Below are 18,946 nucleotides of genomic sequence, written 5' to 3'. Positions count from 1 at the left end.
ATGATCTTTAGGTAGAGGCTTAGAGAGTATATATAATACTCTCTAAGACCTAATACAGAATGACCTAATAAAGGCCCAAGACAGACCTAACCCAATAACAGATACGGATACCGTTCAAGTTTCGGGGGCCCAAACCCAACATGTATGATTACCAAACAATAACAAGTAGTTAGATCAATCATTTAAGTAATAATATAAATTGAAGACATGATTAAACTAAGAAAGATCCCATGAAAAGAGACAGAAAAACAGACATGCAATGCAACAAGATGATGAGAAGATGCTCGTAATTTTGTCACTTTGCTATTGTGTTAGGTCTATATGTGTGTATGTGTTTCAGCTTTTCACTTTTCTAGTGCTCTTGACGCCTGTCCCTTCTTTAGTTTAAGATTACCAACCCAAGTATGTGTTTAAGACGGTAATATCCGTTTTAAGCTTAAAATGGATTAAGTATGATAGATGAGACAAAAGGAGGATGTCTATGAACTAACAAAAGGCTTGTTCAACATGCAAGTGGAAGCATCTATGACCTATTTTTATCTAAGACGAATATTACCGTCTTAAGAGACTAAAATCATGAGTGGTAATATTCGACTTCAATTTGAGTTTCACCGGCAACATATTGCCCTTGTGGCTCCCTGTACACCCAAAAAGAGAGAGACGGTAATCATGCAGGTCGTTCATTATGGCTGATTTGCAACAAGCCAACCACTAGAGTACGCTACCAGGCACGGGTCGACTATAGTGATGAACGCGTAGCCGATATTAGGGCAGAGTACGGATCGGGTATTTGATCCAAAGTGCTAGTTCGGATCGGATATCCATATTAGAAATCCTGAATTTAGATATCCAATATCCAAACCAAATGTCTCGGATATCCAATGTTCGGGTATCCAAAATAATCGGATCGGATGCGGATATCCATCGGATATCCATACTTTTGAATTTACTTTAAACTTAAGTTTGAAACACGATTATATTCATAGTTTTACAAGATATTTTCTTTCGTATTCTTATTCCAATGTTCTCGCTATAAAATTTAAGTACCACTTAGATATTTTTCTAATATTTTAAACATTAATTAAGTTGTTGTATCAAATAAAATTTTATTTTCTTGAAATTATACTAGAAAACTTTAGTTTCGGATCAGATCGGATATCCAAATGTTTTAATTCTAATATCCATATCCAAACCAAAACCAAAGATTTCGGATCAGATATCCAAACCAAATATAACTTTCGAATCGGATATCCAAAAATTCGGATCGGATTCAGATCGGATATCGGATCAGTTTGGATAATCGGATTTTTTGCTCAGCCCTAGCCGATATTGTATCAATATTTTGATTTGATGGTTAAGATGGGTGTATTGTATATTTGTATGGTGCTCAATTGCTCGTGAATAGCGAAATTGGGGGAAAAAAAAGGAAAAAAACGATGAGATTTACATGGTTAAAATACCGTGAAATCACAGACGAGTACCAATTTTCAAAATCGGGTTATTTCCTATTTACAACAAAACATGCCTTCATACTAACATGTATGTATGTGAATCTAAAGAGCTACAGGATCACATATATCGGTATCAAGCAATAATATAGTTACATGATTCAAATCAGAGGACCTCCAAATCTGCGAATAGATTAGAATCTCATTCAGAGTACACGATAGTTGGGCAGGACATGACAGTTTTACGATCTCACTTTGGCTAATCGTGCCCTTATCGCTTCCATTTCTTCCTCATCGTCTATACCTTCTGCAATGGGTTCATCGTCCTGCAAGATATGCACATAGAAGATTATTTGAAGCTCATAACTTAGAATATAGAAAGAAAACCCAGATCCCACGGTTGTCGGGTCCATCTACATCTGTTGGATTCGGATCTGGGGCGTTAAAATTTTAGACCATACAGATTTGGTCTGATATGGATCATCCATATTTCAGGTTAACACGCATTCTGATGAGGATTTTTCATCTTTGATATCCCCGCTTAGATCTGGAAGTAATAATTTTGGACCATAAGGATTCAAATCGGATCTAGGTATATAAGTTCGACATCACAGATCGGGATCAGGAACACAATCCGAGTCATTGTCATCCCAAGTATTCCCAACCAATGCCCTCTATACTCGATAAGAATGTTACCCTCTTGTTTAATAGCCCCTCCATTTTTCACGTACTAGGCTACTAATTATTGATTAATTCTTTTGGACAAAACTAAAACGGTAAGGCCCTACTTTAAGACTCCGTATACGGGACTGAGAACCATTAACCGTAAGAAAGTGAATGCAAACGACTCACCTGTACACTTGTGCTCTGTGCAGGTACCTTGGTCTTCACTCTACCTGCAGCAACTGGAAGCTGTGCAGCAGTCTCAGTGCCTAATTCCGTCAAAACCTTCTCAACCTCTTCCTCCGTCTCCTCTTCCATGTCTTCCGAGTCCAACGCATCGTCAAGAGCCTCATTAACAAATTCTTCAATGATCCCTGCCTATAAAAGAATGTGTGAACAGGGAAAAAAAATGCATAATCCATATTACACACGGGGAAGCTCGATGATGACCAAATGAGCTCCACAACCACATAGAATCCTAAAGTTTGGTCCAAAACAAAATCAAGAATGTCTTTGAAAAAACTTTCTGACAATAAAACTATGTTACTTCGACTCGACAGAGAAATGTCATGTCCGACACGAATCCCAGTGTCTGACGGAATTTTGAAAATTTGGCGATACCAGAACTCCGCCAAACGAGTGTCTGCCCAATTTTGTAGACAGGGATACGACACGTCTCATAAATCTTTTTGTGAATTTTTCATTTGTTTTCTCAAATTGAACCCTATAAATACGGGAATCTCTTTTTATGCGTTATGACAGGAAAGAAAACAACTTTATTAGGTGAAACTGAAGAAGAAAAGTAAAACAAAGTTGAATAATTTAAAGCCAATGCCTATGCCTATGCCTATGCCTCTAGGGCTCCACAATATGGCGAGGTAACGAGATCATATGCATGCAACCTTACCACTGAACATCACAGAGAGGCTTTTGAATGACCCGTAATAAAATTGCGTCGAGAATTGCTTTGCATGACTGCCCCATCACAATAAAAAGAGGCATAGCCAATCTAGATAGTCATTTTGCTTTGTTTCGCTTTAATAAAGAAGCACATAATAGTGAGCCTTCGGCTATACTGGAAATGAAAACACATCTTACTACGACACACGGAAAAAATTTGCACTCATTTTTTTGTATGAAGCCTCAGTCATATGATCTTTCAAAATGGCAATCTTGTTACACTTTAACAGCTCACACCAAATAATTTGAAGATGCTAAGAAGAGGTACCTTGACCATCTCTTTGCTAAACTCTTGCATTGTGACAGCTACCTGTGGAGCTTTCATAAGGTTATTAACAATCTTCATTACCTCTGCGCTCTTTTGCAAATGACCCACTGTACGAGCGATTGCTGCAATAGAACCATAAATAGATTACTACAACATAATAATTTCGTATAAATAGGATGAAATAAAGTGATGCGACAAATAATGAGGCACACACGAGCAACAGCTCAAAAACATGAATACTGACAGATAAAAAACAACCCTGCTGTAGGGCAAAGTAAAGTACACGTACAAGCTTATCAGAAGCCGTAAGACCTTAAAATCTGATGATATGCCAAACCATATAAAGCAATTGCTTTGTATAGGGAACAACGCTCAGAAGAATGCCACAAGAGTAGTATTTGTGAAAGTTACAACTAAAAAAATCTAAGGAATAAGAAGCATAAACATACCAACACTTTCTCCAAGGTGCATTGATATAGAGTTTAGTTGAGCTTTATTTTCGTGAAGACGATTGACAGTCTTCCTTGACATGACAATTTCTCTGGCAAGTGACTGATACATTTAAAAGCCAAAAAAAAAAACTAGTCACTGAACAAACAAAATAATTCTCTTGGCAGTGAGGGAGACCTCAATTGAACGAATAAAGTAAACATGTATTGTTAGTATGCGATCAATTACAATATAAATCCTTGCGGATACGAATCGTTACCTGGTGATGATACAGAAAAAAATCAACTATGTGTGAAAAGAGTGATTAAAAGGGCACAATAAAGTCCGTCTCTCAAGCAATTAAACATACGTTACTTTGACACTTCAGTTAGAAATCGTGTTGCATGTCCAACATGAATACGGAGGCCGACACAACACATATCCGACATGCCGCCACAATCAAACATGACACCGTCGCTTGATTGATTGAATATCAGTGGTCTCAAATAAGAGTAAGAGGAGAAAGAAAAAAGGCAGCAGGATGTACTGCAAACACTTTAAAGATGAATAAAGACCAGTTAACTGCCGTTTCGCATGTCAGACACGTGTCGCCGACACAACACTTTGACACTTCAATTTAGACCACAAAATAGGAAAATTCACCCAAAATAGTCGTGTCCGACACTCCGACACGTGTCAGACACGACACCGTGTCGGAGAGTCGGAGTAACACAGGTCAGGGACGAAGTTTAAACAAAGGGCAGGATCAAATTTCAACTCTTATTTCCGGTGCAATGAGCATGGATAGTTGGGTACTCTAGTCTAAATAAAGTGGAAGCGACATTAAGTTTGTTTGACCTTTGTTCATGCAGAACAAACTTAATCAAACAATGCTACTTACGCGACGCTCCCACTCCATGTCTCCCATCCCATTAATATTGTCCATTTATCCCCAATTGACTTTGTTGGTCAATCAATGTCCGAATTTAAACGATATTTTCTCAACACACAACAGTTGCAAATTTTCAGAGATGATAACCCAAGAACAGTTCTTTTGATGAATCAAAAATGACAAATCTTACATTGTATCTCTACATAAGTTTGGAAATATTAACGATCAGATTTAACATTGGTTAATCTCCAAAATCTAAACTTAGTTCGTATGTAGCGTACCTTAGCAGAAACCATGTCATTTCTCTTTGCAGCTTCCCTAATCGCCTTCTGTACACCCTTCTCTTCCCTCTCAATATCTAAACATTCACACACAAATCAAGCCACACATAAATATCCCAATTTTAAGAACCAAGTTCTCATCTTTGATCTTTCACATGATACAGGAACTCAAAAGGATTAGAAAGCAATGAAAGACAGTATATACATGCCTCTCACTTGTCGGTCAATGTTTCGACACTCTTGTCGAAGCTTCCTTTGCCAATCTCTCAACAACTCCTGAGGGTTTGGTTTTTGAAACAAGCTCTTCACTTTATCCATCGTTCCTATCACTATATATTTCTCAACTACAAAGAACACCACCATAAGCACCATCAATCATATATTCCTTCCGTCTCAATCATTTGTTTACCTTTGATTAAAATACCCGTCACATAGAATATAACAGGTAAACAGATGATTGATTGAGTGGGATGAAGGGAGTAACAATCTAGCTATAAGCAATCAACCAGATACAATTACATAACCCTAAATCATCCAAATTATGCTAATTCTACACAATTTCATTCAAATTAAAATCTGGGTAGTAATTAAATTAGGAAACAATGATCATTCATCAATCAGAAAAAAAACCAATTCAATTTACTCAATATGGTACTCATCTACTCAATTAACAACACAAATCAATTGATCTAATCATGATAATCAAATCTATCTAATCATTACATTCATTAGTTAAAACCCAACAAATTATTACCTTGATCAATGAATTAAACTGACGTATCAATTTTGCAGAATAAGGCAAAGAAATAATGGGAATAAAATTATGGAAAACGAAAAAAGAAAGGATAGTTGAGAAGAATACCAGATCAAATAAACAACGCAATGCGCACGGACACAGTAGATAAGAGGGGTGCTAGTAAAGGTTGTACAACGTATTTCTTATGTGAAAATCTTCTTATTAAACTCCTCTTTGGTTAGTTAATTAACGAGTTTAATTGAATTGTCAACTTTAACTATTAATATAGGTACAACAAGTCTCTTGTGTGACCGTCACAAGCTTGCGACCGGTCAAGTAATACCTATGTGGTTAGATAAGACAAAGCGAATTGTCAACTTATAAGTTGTACCTTGAATAAGTCACTTTTTCAAATCTTATACCTAAGAATCTAAGATAACTTTCTTTAAAATATTATACCTAAAATAACATTTTCTTTCAAACTTTATACCATATCTGAAAGAAAGCCCTGAATTGACAAACTTAGCCTTACTAATTAAAAACATTGTCGTATCGTTAATTTAGTCTATGTAAAATTATTAGGTTACATTCGTTACTATTGATTTTTTTAAAAAAAATTATCTTAGATTAAGATTTGAAAAAGTGATTTATTCAAGGTATAAGTTATCAAATTACTCTATGTAAAATTATAAGGTTACATTCGTTACTATTGATTTTTTTAAAAGAACTGGTTTCATACGATCTTTGTAAAATATTTTAGTTACATTATGTTGGCTCACAGAAAATTTATAATAACCGTTAACGTTAGTAGGATACGATTGGCAGATTTTAATAGCAGGTTTGACCATCAAATTAAGACCATGTTTGGTAAACAACATGTTATATTAGCAAAAGCAGGTTGTAAAAGCATATTATAAATAGAAGATTTTAATGCGTTTGGTAATTAGTAGATTATAGAACAAATTTACCATTTTCATGTAAATTCCAGCCAATATGCTATTAATCAAACACATGAAATTAGTAGATTGATCGGTCAATATACTTTCTAAGCCGGAATATATCACCTAATACGCAGTATGTATTTACCAAACAGCGCCATTATGAGAAAATAACGATCAAAGTTGAATATGCAAGGGGAAAAAAAGGACATAAATGGAAATATGGAATAGAGTGTGTATTAGCTTTGATTATGCACAAATTCTTGTTTGTGACAGCACATATCCGTCACTCTTGAGTGACGGATACCATTTTACCTCACAAAGTACCCACTTATTCTCTCTCTGCAACACTATTTATGTGGTCCCCTTTCTCCACTAACCCATTTTGTTACCAATGTGTCACGGTCCGCTACTTTTGCCGGACCGTGGCGCGCACCTTTGCCCGTCTCAAGGCAGGATGCAAGCGACAAGGATCTTCGTACTAGCGAGGGATCGCCCACTAGCACGATACTCGGGTCTCGGGGTGTGAGTCGGGATCCTAGTGTCGATCCCACAAACACGGCTTGTTAGTAAAGTGAAGGCTAAGAGTCGTTCACAACAAAGCAACAACAAGCAATACGAAGGCACAAGGTAGGAAGTAGATTTTCATTCACTAAGACTTCCTAAAGAGGGAAATTTGATATTTACATCCCAGAAGTATAAAAAACATTGATTTTACAAGTTTAGTTCAGAATAGCGATATACCTATTTATGGAAACCTATTCTAAAACTACTAAGAAAATACTTACTACAAATGTACAAGGGAAATGAAATTACATAAGTATAAATAAATCTAAGGGTTCAAGTGTGCGGATCGTCACACCATGGTACATTGGTACCCGTCACTGCAATTGAGATAATATGACACAATAAAATCGTATATCATGTCGTCATCAAAATACATTGGCGATAGGCCACAGATGCAAAAGGTTAAACACTTGTAATATACTGTAGGTCACAATACACAGACTTTCGAGTATTGTGGCTATATCTATCTATAAAACATTATAATGAGCATCTGAGTAAAAAATGGTTACGATGATCGAGCAATAAAATGGTAAATCAAAGCATCGACTGAGGTATATTTATAAGAACAAAACGATTAAACGAGGTCCTGTATTCCTTGATCAAGAACCAAGTAAATATATAATGACTCATTCAATTTGAAGTAGGATTTAAGTTTGCCGGAAAAATTTTTAGAAACTCTTCTAGTCTGTAGTCGTCTAGTCGAAGGTGCATGCAAGCTAGTTCTACATGAGTACATGACTCAAACTAATCATATGTCCATCTGATCCATGTCCCGTACTCGTTGGGGAGCTCTATTGCCTTGCTCCTGATGCTCGGTAATGGTAGCTTCAGTTGTTGTCAGAAGCGAGGAGACACTACAAACCGGAATTAACAAGATTATTTATTATGCAGTCAAATATTCCATGCAAGATGTATATTAAACATAGAGTAATTAAGAAGCCCCCTTAATTACCTCGCAGCATCAGCCAAGGCTGTCCTGATCACTTTAACAGGATCTATAATTCCGGCTTTTACCATATCCACATATTTGCCTGCGCCAAAAGCGAGAACGACGATAATTGTATAATGACGATGAGACGGATAGGATACCGGTTTTCCGATCTTCGCCAATTTTTTGAGATGACATCTTACCTCCAAAAGTTTCGACATTTGTAAAAGTTTCGACAAGACATATTTTCATCAAAAGGAATTGGGTTCGAGCAAAACCTCACTGGTGTGTAAAATGTTATCGAGTAAGGTAAGGTACATAGGAGCATACCTTTTGCAGCATCATAGCCCAAATTATGATCATTTTGTTCCAACAGTTTCCCAACTACTAAAGGAGCTTCACCGCCAGCATTTTTCACAATGGTGTACGCAGGTGCCTGAAAAAATCATAGATTTTGTTATAGAATAGATGACAAATACACTCCCGATAAGAATAAATTGTTGTTTGATAAAAAGAAACACCTTTAAAGCATTCTGGACGATTTGAACCCCTCTTCTTTGATCTTCATTTTTAGTCTGGAGATTTTCCAAGACTTCGGTAGCATAAAGAAGAGCAACTCCACCACCTGAAATAGAGACATCGCTAGAGTTTATTAAAAGGTCGAGAACCTCAAATGAGGTTTTGTAAACCCTAAATTAATGAGTATTTTTTTATGTCGCATTTTTCAAATATTTACGATTGATATAATTTTAGATAATAGCCTAATCACTTACAAATTTGGTATTGTCGTAAACAAGTTTCCGTGGGTGTGCCGCTAGTTCCTAAGTTAAGAATAAAGATTTACAAACTTACCAGGCACAATGCCCTCCTCCACTGCTGCTCGTGTTGCATTTAGAGCATCTGTTACCCTATCCTTCCGTTCACCAACCTCAGCTTCACTTGCACCTCCAACCTGTGTGACAAATAAAAACAATACATTATATACTGCTAATATATGGTACAGTGATACAGTTTTCAGAGATATCAACCATGATTCAGGAAGTTTAGGCACACCTTGAAAACAGCCACACCACCAGAAAGTTTTGACAGCCGCTCTTGTGCTTTCTCTTTATCAAACGTGGAAGTACTTTCCTCCATGGCTGTCCGAAGCTGCAAAACTTTACTAGTCAGCACCACTCTTTAATCCTTTGTTTGGTTACCAAAAAATTAACAACAACAACAACATCAGAGCCTTAATCCCAAAATAATTTGGGGTCGGCTGACATGAATCATCCTTTAGAACCGTCAATGGGTGAACGCACACCTCCTCAAAATGCGAATAGTAAAGGGAAAAATGAAAAACAAAAGGGAGAGCGAAATGGAATACAAAGTCAAGGTAAACTTACAGGTTTTAAAATCGAATTCCGGTTTTCTTTTATAAAAACTTAAAATTTAAATCGAGAATAAAAATTAAAACGATTTTGAAAAACGAAATAGAATTAAGGATCCGGAATGAACCAGGTCAAAACTATAGGAAAGTGGTTGTTGAAAAAGTGTGTAATAAAGGAGAGAAAAATAAATAAATTAATTTCTTTAAATTAAATGGATAAAAAAACACTAAATCTGTCAAAAACATCAAATACTAAAAATCCACATGTATCCTTTCCTCCATTGTGCCCTCTCCGTCACCATACTCTCCTCAAGCCCCGAACTCTCATATCGTGCTCTATCACTCTCAACCATGTCTGTCTCGGTCTTCCTCGGCCTCTAAGGACCTTTTTCTTTCTCCAAGTCTCGGCCTCCTAATGGCAAAGGCGTCCATAGGTCTCCTTCTCACATGGCCAAACCATCTTAATCGGTTTTCCATCATCTTGTCCTCTATTGGCGCCACTTTTACCTTTTCCCTAATCACCTCATTCCTTAACCGATCTTTCCTTGTATGTCCGCACATCCACCTCAACATGCGCATCTCCGCCACACTCATCTTTTGAATGTGACAATGTTTCACGCCCAACACTCGGAGAGCCGTAAAGTAGGCGAGCCTAATTGCCGTAGTGCGATAAAATTTTCCCTTTAATCTTTGGGGCATATCTTTATCGCATAGAAACCCAGAAGCACTCTTCCATTTCAACCATCCCGCTTTAATTCTGTGAGCCACATCTCCGTCTAACTCCCCATCTTTTTGAATAATAGATCCTAGATATCTGAAGAAATCCGAACCCTCAACAACATTCCCATCGAAAATAATACTCCCCGCCTCTGTCGATCTCAACCCCGCCACCTTAGTGAACCGACACCTCAAATACTCGGTCTTACTCCCGCTCAACTCGAACCCACGAGTCTCTAAGGTCCGCCTCCACACTTCCAACTTTCTCTCCACCCCCTCTTTTGTCTCATCAATCAACACAATATCATCAGCAAACATCATACACCAAGGGATGTCGTCCTGAATATCCCTTGTCAACTCATCCATAACTATAGCAAAGAGAAAAGGACTAAGTGCGGAACCTTGATGCACCCCGATGGTAATAGGAAATTCTTCCGTTCTCCCAACATTAGTGCGAACACTTGCACTAGCCCCTCATACATGTCCTTTATGAGGTCAATATATTTTCGCGACACACCCTTTCTCGCCAAAGCCCACCAAAGTACTTCTCTTGGTACCCTATCATACGCCTTTTCCAAGTCAATAAAAACCATATGCAAATCCTTCTTCTTGTCCCGATGGTATTCCATCAACTGTCTCATGATAAAAATCGCATCCATAGTCGATCTCCCAGGCATAAATCCAAATTGGTTTTCCGAGATGTCTACATATCTCCTAAGCCTTTGCTCGATTACCCGCTCCCATAACTTCATTGTATGACTCATAAGTTTAATTCCCCGATAATTGGAACACTCTTGGACATCACCTTTGTTCTTGTACAAAGGGACTAGAGTGCTTTTCCTCCAAGCCGATGGCATCTTAATGCTCCTCCAAATTTTGTTGAAGAGCATGGTTACCCATTCAATCCCTTTCTCCCCGAAGCACCTCCAAACTTCTATGGGTATACCATCCGGTCCTGCTTTCTTTGACCCCATCTTCCTTAACGCCTTTCTAACTTCACTCTTTTGTATTCTACGCACAAATTCCCGATTAACCATGCTTGGTGTTACCTCTACATCCCCAAAACCTTGTTCCTGATGTCCATTGAATAAATTATCAAAGTAAGAACACCATCTAGCCTTTATCTCGTTATCCGAACTTAACCTTGTCGTCCATATCTTTCACACACCTAACTCTCCCAATATCTCTCGTCTTTCGGTCTCTTATGCGGGCCGGTTTATAGATATCCTTCTCTCCTTCTCTCGTGTCCAACCCGGCATACACTTCTTGGTTAACTTTTGCCCTCGCATCCCGTACGGCCTTTTTAGCGGCTCGTCTAGCCTCCTTGTACTTTTCAAAGTTCTCATCACTCATACATTTCCCTTAACCTTATAGCATTCACGTTTAGTCTTTATCGCTTGTCTCACCACATCGTTCCACCAAGATGTGTCCTTACCTGATGGTCTATTCCCTTTAGATTCCCTAACACCTCCTCGCCAAATCCTTTACAACATGCTCCAATTTATCCCACGTTGCATCAATATCTTTCTCCTCGCAATCCGACCAAATATCGCTACTTCCAACCTTATCCAAAAACGCTTGTTGGTTTCCCCCTTGTAGCTTCCACCACTTGATCCGTGCCTCACCGATTATCTTTCTCTTCCTCAAGTCTCTCTTACCCCGAAAATCAAGAACCACTAGTCTATGTTGTGTTGCGGCACTTTCCCTGGGTATGACCTTGCAATCGGTGTACTCTTTCCTCCACACATTCCTTACCAAAAGGAAGTCAATTTGACTAACATTACCTCCACTTCTATAAGTCACCAAATGAGAATGTCTTTTCTCGAACCAAGTGTTCATTATACCCAAGTCATAAGCCAAAGCAAAATCCAATATGTCACTTCCTGCTTCATTTCTCTCCCCGAACCCAAAACCCCCATGAATGTTCTCAAAACCAACTCGACTAGTACCCACACGCCCGTTGAGGTCACCACCAATGATCAATTTCTCTCCAATAGGGACTCGTTCTACAACCTCTTCTAAATCTTCCCAGAAGGCTCGTCGAAAAGAAGCATCCAAACCTACTTGAGGTGCGTAAGCACTTATAACCGTCACCACCTCATCCCCGACTACAAGCTTAATACTCATAATCCTATCACTCTTTCTCGATACTTCTACTACATCATCAATGTAATCTTTATCAATGACAATACCCACTCCATTACGACTTTTGTCTTTGCCCGTGTACCAAAGCTTATAACCCCAAGGCGCTATCACCCTTGCTTTATCTCCGACCCACTTTGTCTCTTGTAGACACATTATATGCACTCTCCTCCTTTTCATAACCTCCCCTACCTCGCCTAATCTCCCGTCAAAGAGCCAACATTCCACGTACCAAACCGTAACCTACTACCCTTCCTAAAGTCATGTCCTGATTTCTTTACCCGCTCTTGACCATGCTTCCTAGATCCAAACCTATTTGACACCACACCCATACTTCGAGGTGGCGCGCCGCTTTTGGGCGACGACCTAACAACCCTTGCATATTTTTCACTACACCCGGGTCTAGAAGATGTAGCGCACCCTTGCTTATTTGACACCACCCCCGGATGTAAAGATGGCGCGTCGCTTCCGGCGACGACCAGCAACCCTCACATACTTTTCACTACACCCGGTCTAAGAAGTGCGGCGCTTCGAGAGGAGACGCCCAACGAAGTTCAAATTCCGATTCATGTCCATAAAATGTGACTAAGTTTTTATGCTGGCTGCCACAGACCTACCGCAACCCTCCTCCTTTATCCGGGCTTGGGACCGGCAGCGAATGCCCGAAAACACTCACAGGCGGAGTGTTACCAAAAAATTAAGTCTTGCTAAATTTTCCTATGTTGGAATTTTTTTAAATTGGCTTGAGAAGGGTGCTAAATGAATCACTCCGCCGCCCTCCAACCGACAAAGTATCCAAATAAGGAAATTGTTATCCCCCTCCTCCCTTTCCATCCATTTCCGTAGTCACGGCTAAAACTGTGATCATTACTCATTAACAGAAAGAGGGGGTGAAAAAGGTTATATGCAATAAAATGTATTGTCAATAGGTAACAATAAATAACTACAACTTGTAAAATTATAATGTTGAACCGTTCAAAGATATTTGCGTACCTCGTCACATCTGTCCTCAATCAGCTTCTTGTCCCCACCTCCGCTCAGAATTATGGTGTCATCTTTAGAGATAGTGACCTGTTTCATTTCAGAGTCAGTTTCGCAGAAGGCTTCCAAATTGTTAGTGTACAAAACAAATATAAAAACGATCATACCTTTTTAGCACTACCCAACATTTCAGGTCGAATCTTGTCAAGTTTCAACCCACGCTCTTCTGAAATAACCTGCACAGTAAGACACTCATATTACATACTGAGATGTTATAATTACATGCATGTGCAATGGCTCGCCGGTGTATCTAAATGTCATACCTCTCCTCCTGTAAAAACAGCCAGATCATCTATGTTAGCTTTTCTGTTATCACCAAATCCTGGAGCTTTAATGGCACACAACTACATAAGAGTGAACCAGCGACATTAAAATCCATCGGCAAAATAAAACATACACCTATGAAGCAATGAGTCTTCTATGAGACGGTCTCGCAAGTGAGACCAACCAAATTCTTCTCAATTAACCATCACATTGTATGACTAATGGGTTGGTATCACTTGTAAAACCGTCTCATTCTGGTTCCATAAACGTGCAGATGTTTCATAGCGTGATTCTTCCTGTCATTCTAAAAACTATGAATTGATCATTAATCAGAATGAAACAAATTGTGCAAACACATTAATTAACTCGAGTACAACAACATAATCACAGAGCACAAAAAAACAAATGCAACGCAGCAAGGACAGCACTTGCCTTAAGCCCACCACGATGCTTGTTAAGAATCAATAGCGATAGAGCGTCACCCTCAATATCCTCGGCAACTATTAATAAAGGCCTGTTTGTCTGTTGAGAACCCATTTAAACATAAGTGTAATTATACGAGAAGATTGGCCACCAGCTGTTCCAAGTATTCTAAGCAATAAAACAAGAAGAAATTAAAATACCTGAATAGCCAACTCCAATGCTTTGACGAGTGATTCTGCATTTGAAATTTTCTTTTCATGGATAAGCACAAGAGGTTTTTCCAGTTCCTGTCAAGAGGAATCATAAGTGGCAAGCTGATCAAAACAACTCACTCATAATGTGGCATACAAGCATAAAAGAACACCATATACACAAGAAGCAGAGAAAACCAATCGAAAAGGGAAAGAAAAGAGTTCATTATTTCTAAAAACAAGGACGCAAAATACATATAGCAAACAACAAGAGAAAAAGAGTGGGAGAGCCTACAAATTCAAAAATTCTGAGATAAAACAGTTGTGAATCTTGTGATACATATACAATTTAGGCAGAGATTCTAGCGAGTGTTGCTTACACAAATCTGAGTCTTCACATCAGTAATGAAATAAGGAGAAATATAACCCCTGGCAAGCTTCATGCCTTCAACCACTTCCAACTCGTTATCCAATGTGTTACCATCCTGAGATTAACAGCTTATTATTTATGAACTTCCCCAAAGGAAACTGGCTGGACAAGGTACAGATGTGAAAGTAACTTACAGCAACAGTAATTACACCTTCCTTTCCAACTTTTTCCATCGCCCTAGCAATAAGCTCACCAATTTCGCGCTCGCCATTAGCGGAAATAGTAGCCACCTGTTTCACAAAGAAATATCAACAGTTCATGAACTAATGTCCCCATAAATTTCTTCTCCTAATATCCTTTTACGAAAGTGAAATTTTTTTATAAAGAAGATTGAGAAATACAGCCACCACCTGATGGTGAGAATCATAGTATACTTAACAGTGAATTACACGATTATGTGGCATTACAAACAACCCTGCTAGCACAGATTCATAGGATAAAAAAAAGGTAGATATACTCACAGCCACAATTAAGTATTGAGTAGTTTTACCTGAGTGATCTCCTCTGGCGTGCTTATCATCACAGCCCTGCTCTTTAGGTTGGATACTGCAGCGTCGACTGCCATATTTATTCCAGTCCGCAAGTCCATTGCGTTAACACCAGCAGCTATAGACTTGCAGCCTTCCACTAGGATTGCCTGGGTTAAAACTGTGGCACAAGTTGTACCTAAAGTATACAAAGAACGCCTTAGATAAAAGGGGTAAAGCTTTCAACTTGTACTACCAACTAATGTATGACATGTTATCAAAGTTGATCCTTACTCTCCAAAACATTATGACAAGCTGTAAGTCAAAGTTCCATCGACTAAATAAGTACGTCTAATTGACTAAATAAGTTGTGTACTATGTCTTGATTGGGTTATGGGAGCTTAGAACGATGGTTGACACGAAAGTTTACCTAAAAGAGGAAAATGGGCTTGCCCACTTCTCCCGCCTCATTTTACTTCATTCACAACCACCAGTTTCCTTCCCCCATCCCAAGCAAGCTCTAACTAGTGGCAACTTGAGCTACTGAATCTAATTAAAATTCTCTATTGTTCATCTATAAGAGCAGCACGTTCTTCAAAGTTGTTTCACTCTAGTTCTTATTGAACGACTAACAGATGAATCACATTGTCATATTATAAGAGCTGGAACCAAATATCTAAATATAAAGATAAAGCCCTTTATAAACTAATTCAAGCATTAGTGAGCACACCCCTATGCGTCCGAATGACTAATAGATGAACCCCATTTTTACATATTTTCTTTCTAGTAAAAACAGACACCAAATATTATTTTCATGGGAGTACCACAATGATATCAAAAGGCCTATGAAATTGTGCATACCAGATATAAGATTCAGAACTGAGTAAATCATGGCATAGTGAGAGGTTTAGCGTAATAATAAAATAATCGTGAAAGCAAAAGAAGATAATTACCATCTCCTGCAGCAGTATTGGTAGCCTTTGCAACCTGTTTCACAAGCTCTGCACCAAGATTCTTTGTCCTGTCACTGAACTTGATGCTTTTGGCAACTGTAACACCGTCCTTTGTGACCTTGGGACCTTTATGTTCCCTTTCAATAACGACGGTGCGACCCTGTAAAAACATTCGGAAAAATGTTACTTATAATTAGCCACCACTTACTCTAAAATTTAATGCCGAACATATAAAATTTAACATGGCAAAAAAAAAAATTATTTGGGATGTCTCCTCAATTTCATTGAAGATCAAACTTTAGGTCTTGGTGATTGCACATGCTTCCTTATTGCACATATCATGCATATCATTACAACTATATGCCCTCGATCTCAATTAGAAGCACCACTATTGGCCTAGTTACTAGACTCGATTAGAAATACCCCCCCATGGGTACGTTTGTAAAGGTCCAAACACATCTATTTCATAAAATCTCCCAAGTTCTATGTACAAGTGTCGAGTGTATAACATACGTACGCAAGAATATGTGAAGAGTTTGAGTAGTCTAACTTATACCCCCCGTATTGGCCTCATCATGGCCATATACACCATATATGATAAGTAAGGAAAGAATTACAAATACACTTCACTAACATGCACAAATAATGCTACAGTAATGCGGTTCTTCCTCAATTAAGACACTATGAGCATCAGTATCATACCTTTGGTCCCATAGTCACCTTCACAGCTTCAGCCAGCTCATTAACACCTTGCAGCATCGCAGCCCGCGCTCCAGTACCAAAGTTGATATCCTTTGCAACATAGTTTCTACTGGCAACTAACCTACTATTCGCCTAGAAATTCATCCATATAAAAACAATCAGACTTCAATGATCGAAAAATGTTGCATTGTTCAAAACGATTTTTTTCCTGATAACAGAATTAACCCACTCATTTCCATATTTCCAATGGAGCCAAAAACTCATTACTATTTGGTTATGGATTCTAATGGAATAAATCAAAATGGCTCACTAAAGTGACTGCGCTTCTTTCTTTTGTGAAGTGGCAGTTCTCGACGCAAGTTTCATTTTGGGTCATTCGGAAACAGCCTCTTTGTGTTACTAACACAAGGATAAGGCTGCGTACATCCGACCCTCCCTTACCCCGCAATTTGCGGGAGCCATTGAGGCACTAGGGTAATGTTGTTGTTGTTGTAACAGAATTAACCCACTCATAAGCCTACATCAATCAATTCACTTCTTTGCACTACCCATCTCCCACAATCAAATAACCTTTTAATTTCAAATTAATTTCTACACAATTGCAAAAAGAATCGATCTTGGGCACTGGCGGAGCTAGGTGAGGGCTAGGGGGATCGATTTTTTTTTTTTTTGTCAATAACCGAATTAACCCACATCATAAACTATACCAAATCAAATTTACTTCTTTGCACTCTCCATTTTCCACAATCAAATAAGCTTTCCATTTCAAATAAAATCCTACACAATTGCAAAAATAACTGATCTTGGGCACTGGCGGAGCTAGGTGGGGGCTAGCAAAGGCGATCGAGTTTTTTTATTTGTCAATAACATAATTAACCCACATCATAAACTATATCAAATCAAATTTTACTTCTTTGCACTACCCATTTTCCACAATCAAATAAGCTTTCTATTTCAAATAAAATCCTACACAATTGCAAAAATAATTGATCTTGGGCACTGGCAGAGCTAAGCGGGGGCTAGCAAGGGCGGACGCCCACCTAAACAATTTAAAAATTGAAGATTTCAATCAAAATTTACAGTGTTTTTTCTACTTTACTTTATTACATTACATTGATGCTTCTCCCCGCTGATATTTTTCGCTCTCTAACCTCAAATCCTAGTTCCGCTACTACAGAAAAGTGTATGACATAAGTAATTGAAAAGAGAAGAAAATACCAGTTTCCTTGAAGCAGAGGACCTGCCAACAAACATGATTTGAAGAAGGGTAAGTAAAAAAAACCCAAAAAAAAAGATTTCAAATTCAATCAAACTGACTCCGTCCCAATCATTTGTTTACCTTTGCAGCACCACCAACTATGAGAAATCCATAAATCCGATTAAAATTCCCCTCACAAAGAATAAAATACGTAAATAAATGATTGGGACGGATAGAGTGGCAAATAATGGTTGATTTAATAAGATACCTGATTAATGAAGATGTGATTCGATACATTGTGAAATGAGGGAGAAAATGGAGAATGAAATTGAGTAGGGTTTAAGAATTGAGATTAGGGGTTTGCAATTGGTCAATTTGAGGGGTTTAAGAGTGTGTGACTTTTTGTGTTGTGTTTTAAGGGGTTTTTAGTCTTCTAGATAGTTCTTCATTTCAAGTTTATGATTGCCCCATTTTCATTTAATTTTTCTTTACAAGGAAATGTCATTGATAAAAATTTAGAGGTGGTTACGGGTCGGTTTAGGGGTCGGGTTGGACTAACTCGACGACCGAGCTCAGCCCGATTAGCCTTGAATGAATCCTTGTGGAGTGGCGGGATAGTTGGGTCGATTCAGGTACCGGCCTTAGCCGGATCAAGATCAAGCAGGTCAGGCTCAAGATTATGAGCCCTAACCCGGCCCAAGTGATCAAGGGGTTGTCATAGGTCGGAGTTGGGCATGTCGGGGCCTTGTAAGAGAGGGCCCGACGTGGTCACGAGACACGAGCAGATTGAGTCGGGCCAATTTGTGCAATTGGCCACCTCTAGACATCACCTGACTACTAATAGTGTATTACATGAACTAAAATATTTCTTTAAAATTTTATAAATGGAGTAAATTAATATATTTACTACTCCCTCCGTCCCGGTCAATTGTTGTCCTT

The 18,946-nt window shown here is 38.5% G+C and overlaps 2 protein-coding genes across 4 annotated transcripts; both read right to left on the bottom strand.

Moving 5' to 3' along the window:
- Window positions 1–1,442: 1,442 nt before the first annotated feature.
- LOC141591691 (vacuolar protein sorting-associated protein 24 homolog 1-like) lies at window positions 1,443–6,057 on the bottom strand. Of its 3 annotated transcripts, none has more exons than XM_074412108.1 (7): window positions 5,804–6,057; window positions 5,151–5,285; window positions 4,942–5,018; window positions 3,789–3,891; window positions 3,340–3,461; window positions 2,301–2,489; window positions 1,443–1,774 (listed from the first exon to the last, which is right to left on the bottom strand). In XM_074412108.1, the coding sequence occupies exons 2-7, from the start codon at window positions 5,257–5,259 to the stop codon at window positions 1,691–1,693; spliced, it is 684 nt and encodes a 227-aa protein (XP_074268209.1). In that variant the 5' UTR covers window positions 5,260–5,285; window positions 5,804–6,057; the 3' UTR covers window positions 1,443–1,690. The 3 variants fall into 3 exon arrangements, with proteins under 3 accessions (XP_074268209.1, XP_074268211.1, XP_074268210.1); XM_074412110.1 differs by having other exon boundaries at window positions 3,789–4,350; window positions 4,502–5,018; window positions 5,804–5,917; XM_074412109.1 differs by having other exon boundaries at window positions 5,696–5,827.
- A 1,612-nt stretch (window positions 6,058–7,669) lies between these two features.
- On the bottom strand, window positions 7,670–18,470 carry LOC141591680 (chaperonin CPN60-like 2, mitochondrial). The gene is made up of 18 exons (XM_074412098.1): window positions 18,276–18,470; window positions 18,028–18,049; window positions 16,810–16,941; window positions 16,108–16,267; window positions 15,178–15,353; window positions 14,822–14,917; window positions 14,638–14,742; window positions 14,267–14,353; window positions 14,076–14,165; window positions 13,643–13,723; window positions 13,487–13,555; window positions 13,332–13,409; window positions 9,164–9,259; window positions 8,963–9,062; window positions 8,632–8,735; window positions 8,441–8,546; window positions 8,135–8,213; window positions 7,670–8,036 (listed from the first exon to the last, which is right to left on the bottom strand). Exons 1-18 carry the CDS (start codon window positions 18,302–18,304, stop codon window positions 7,931–7,933), a joined length of 1,716 nt encoding a protein of 571 aa, XP_074268199.1. The 5' UTR covers window positions 18,305–18,470; the 3' UTR covers window positions 7,670–7,930.
- Between the last annotated feature and the right edge of the window lie 476 nt (window positions 18,471–18,946).

This window comes from Silene latifolia, chromosome 7 (assembly GCF_048544455.1).
Source record: "Silene latifolia isolate original U9 population chromosome 7, ASM4854445v1, whole genome shotgun sequence".
NCBI lineage: Eukaryota > Viridiplantae > Streptophyta > Magnoliopsida > Caryophyllales > Caryophyllaceae > Silene > Silene latifolia.
Note: the sequence above shows the minus strand (reverse complement) of the source record. Positions and strands in the feature narration are given on the sequence as shown.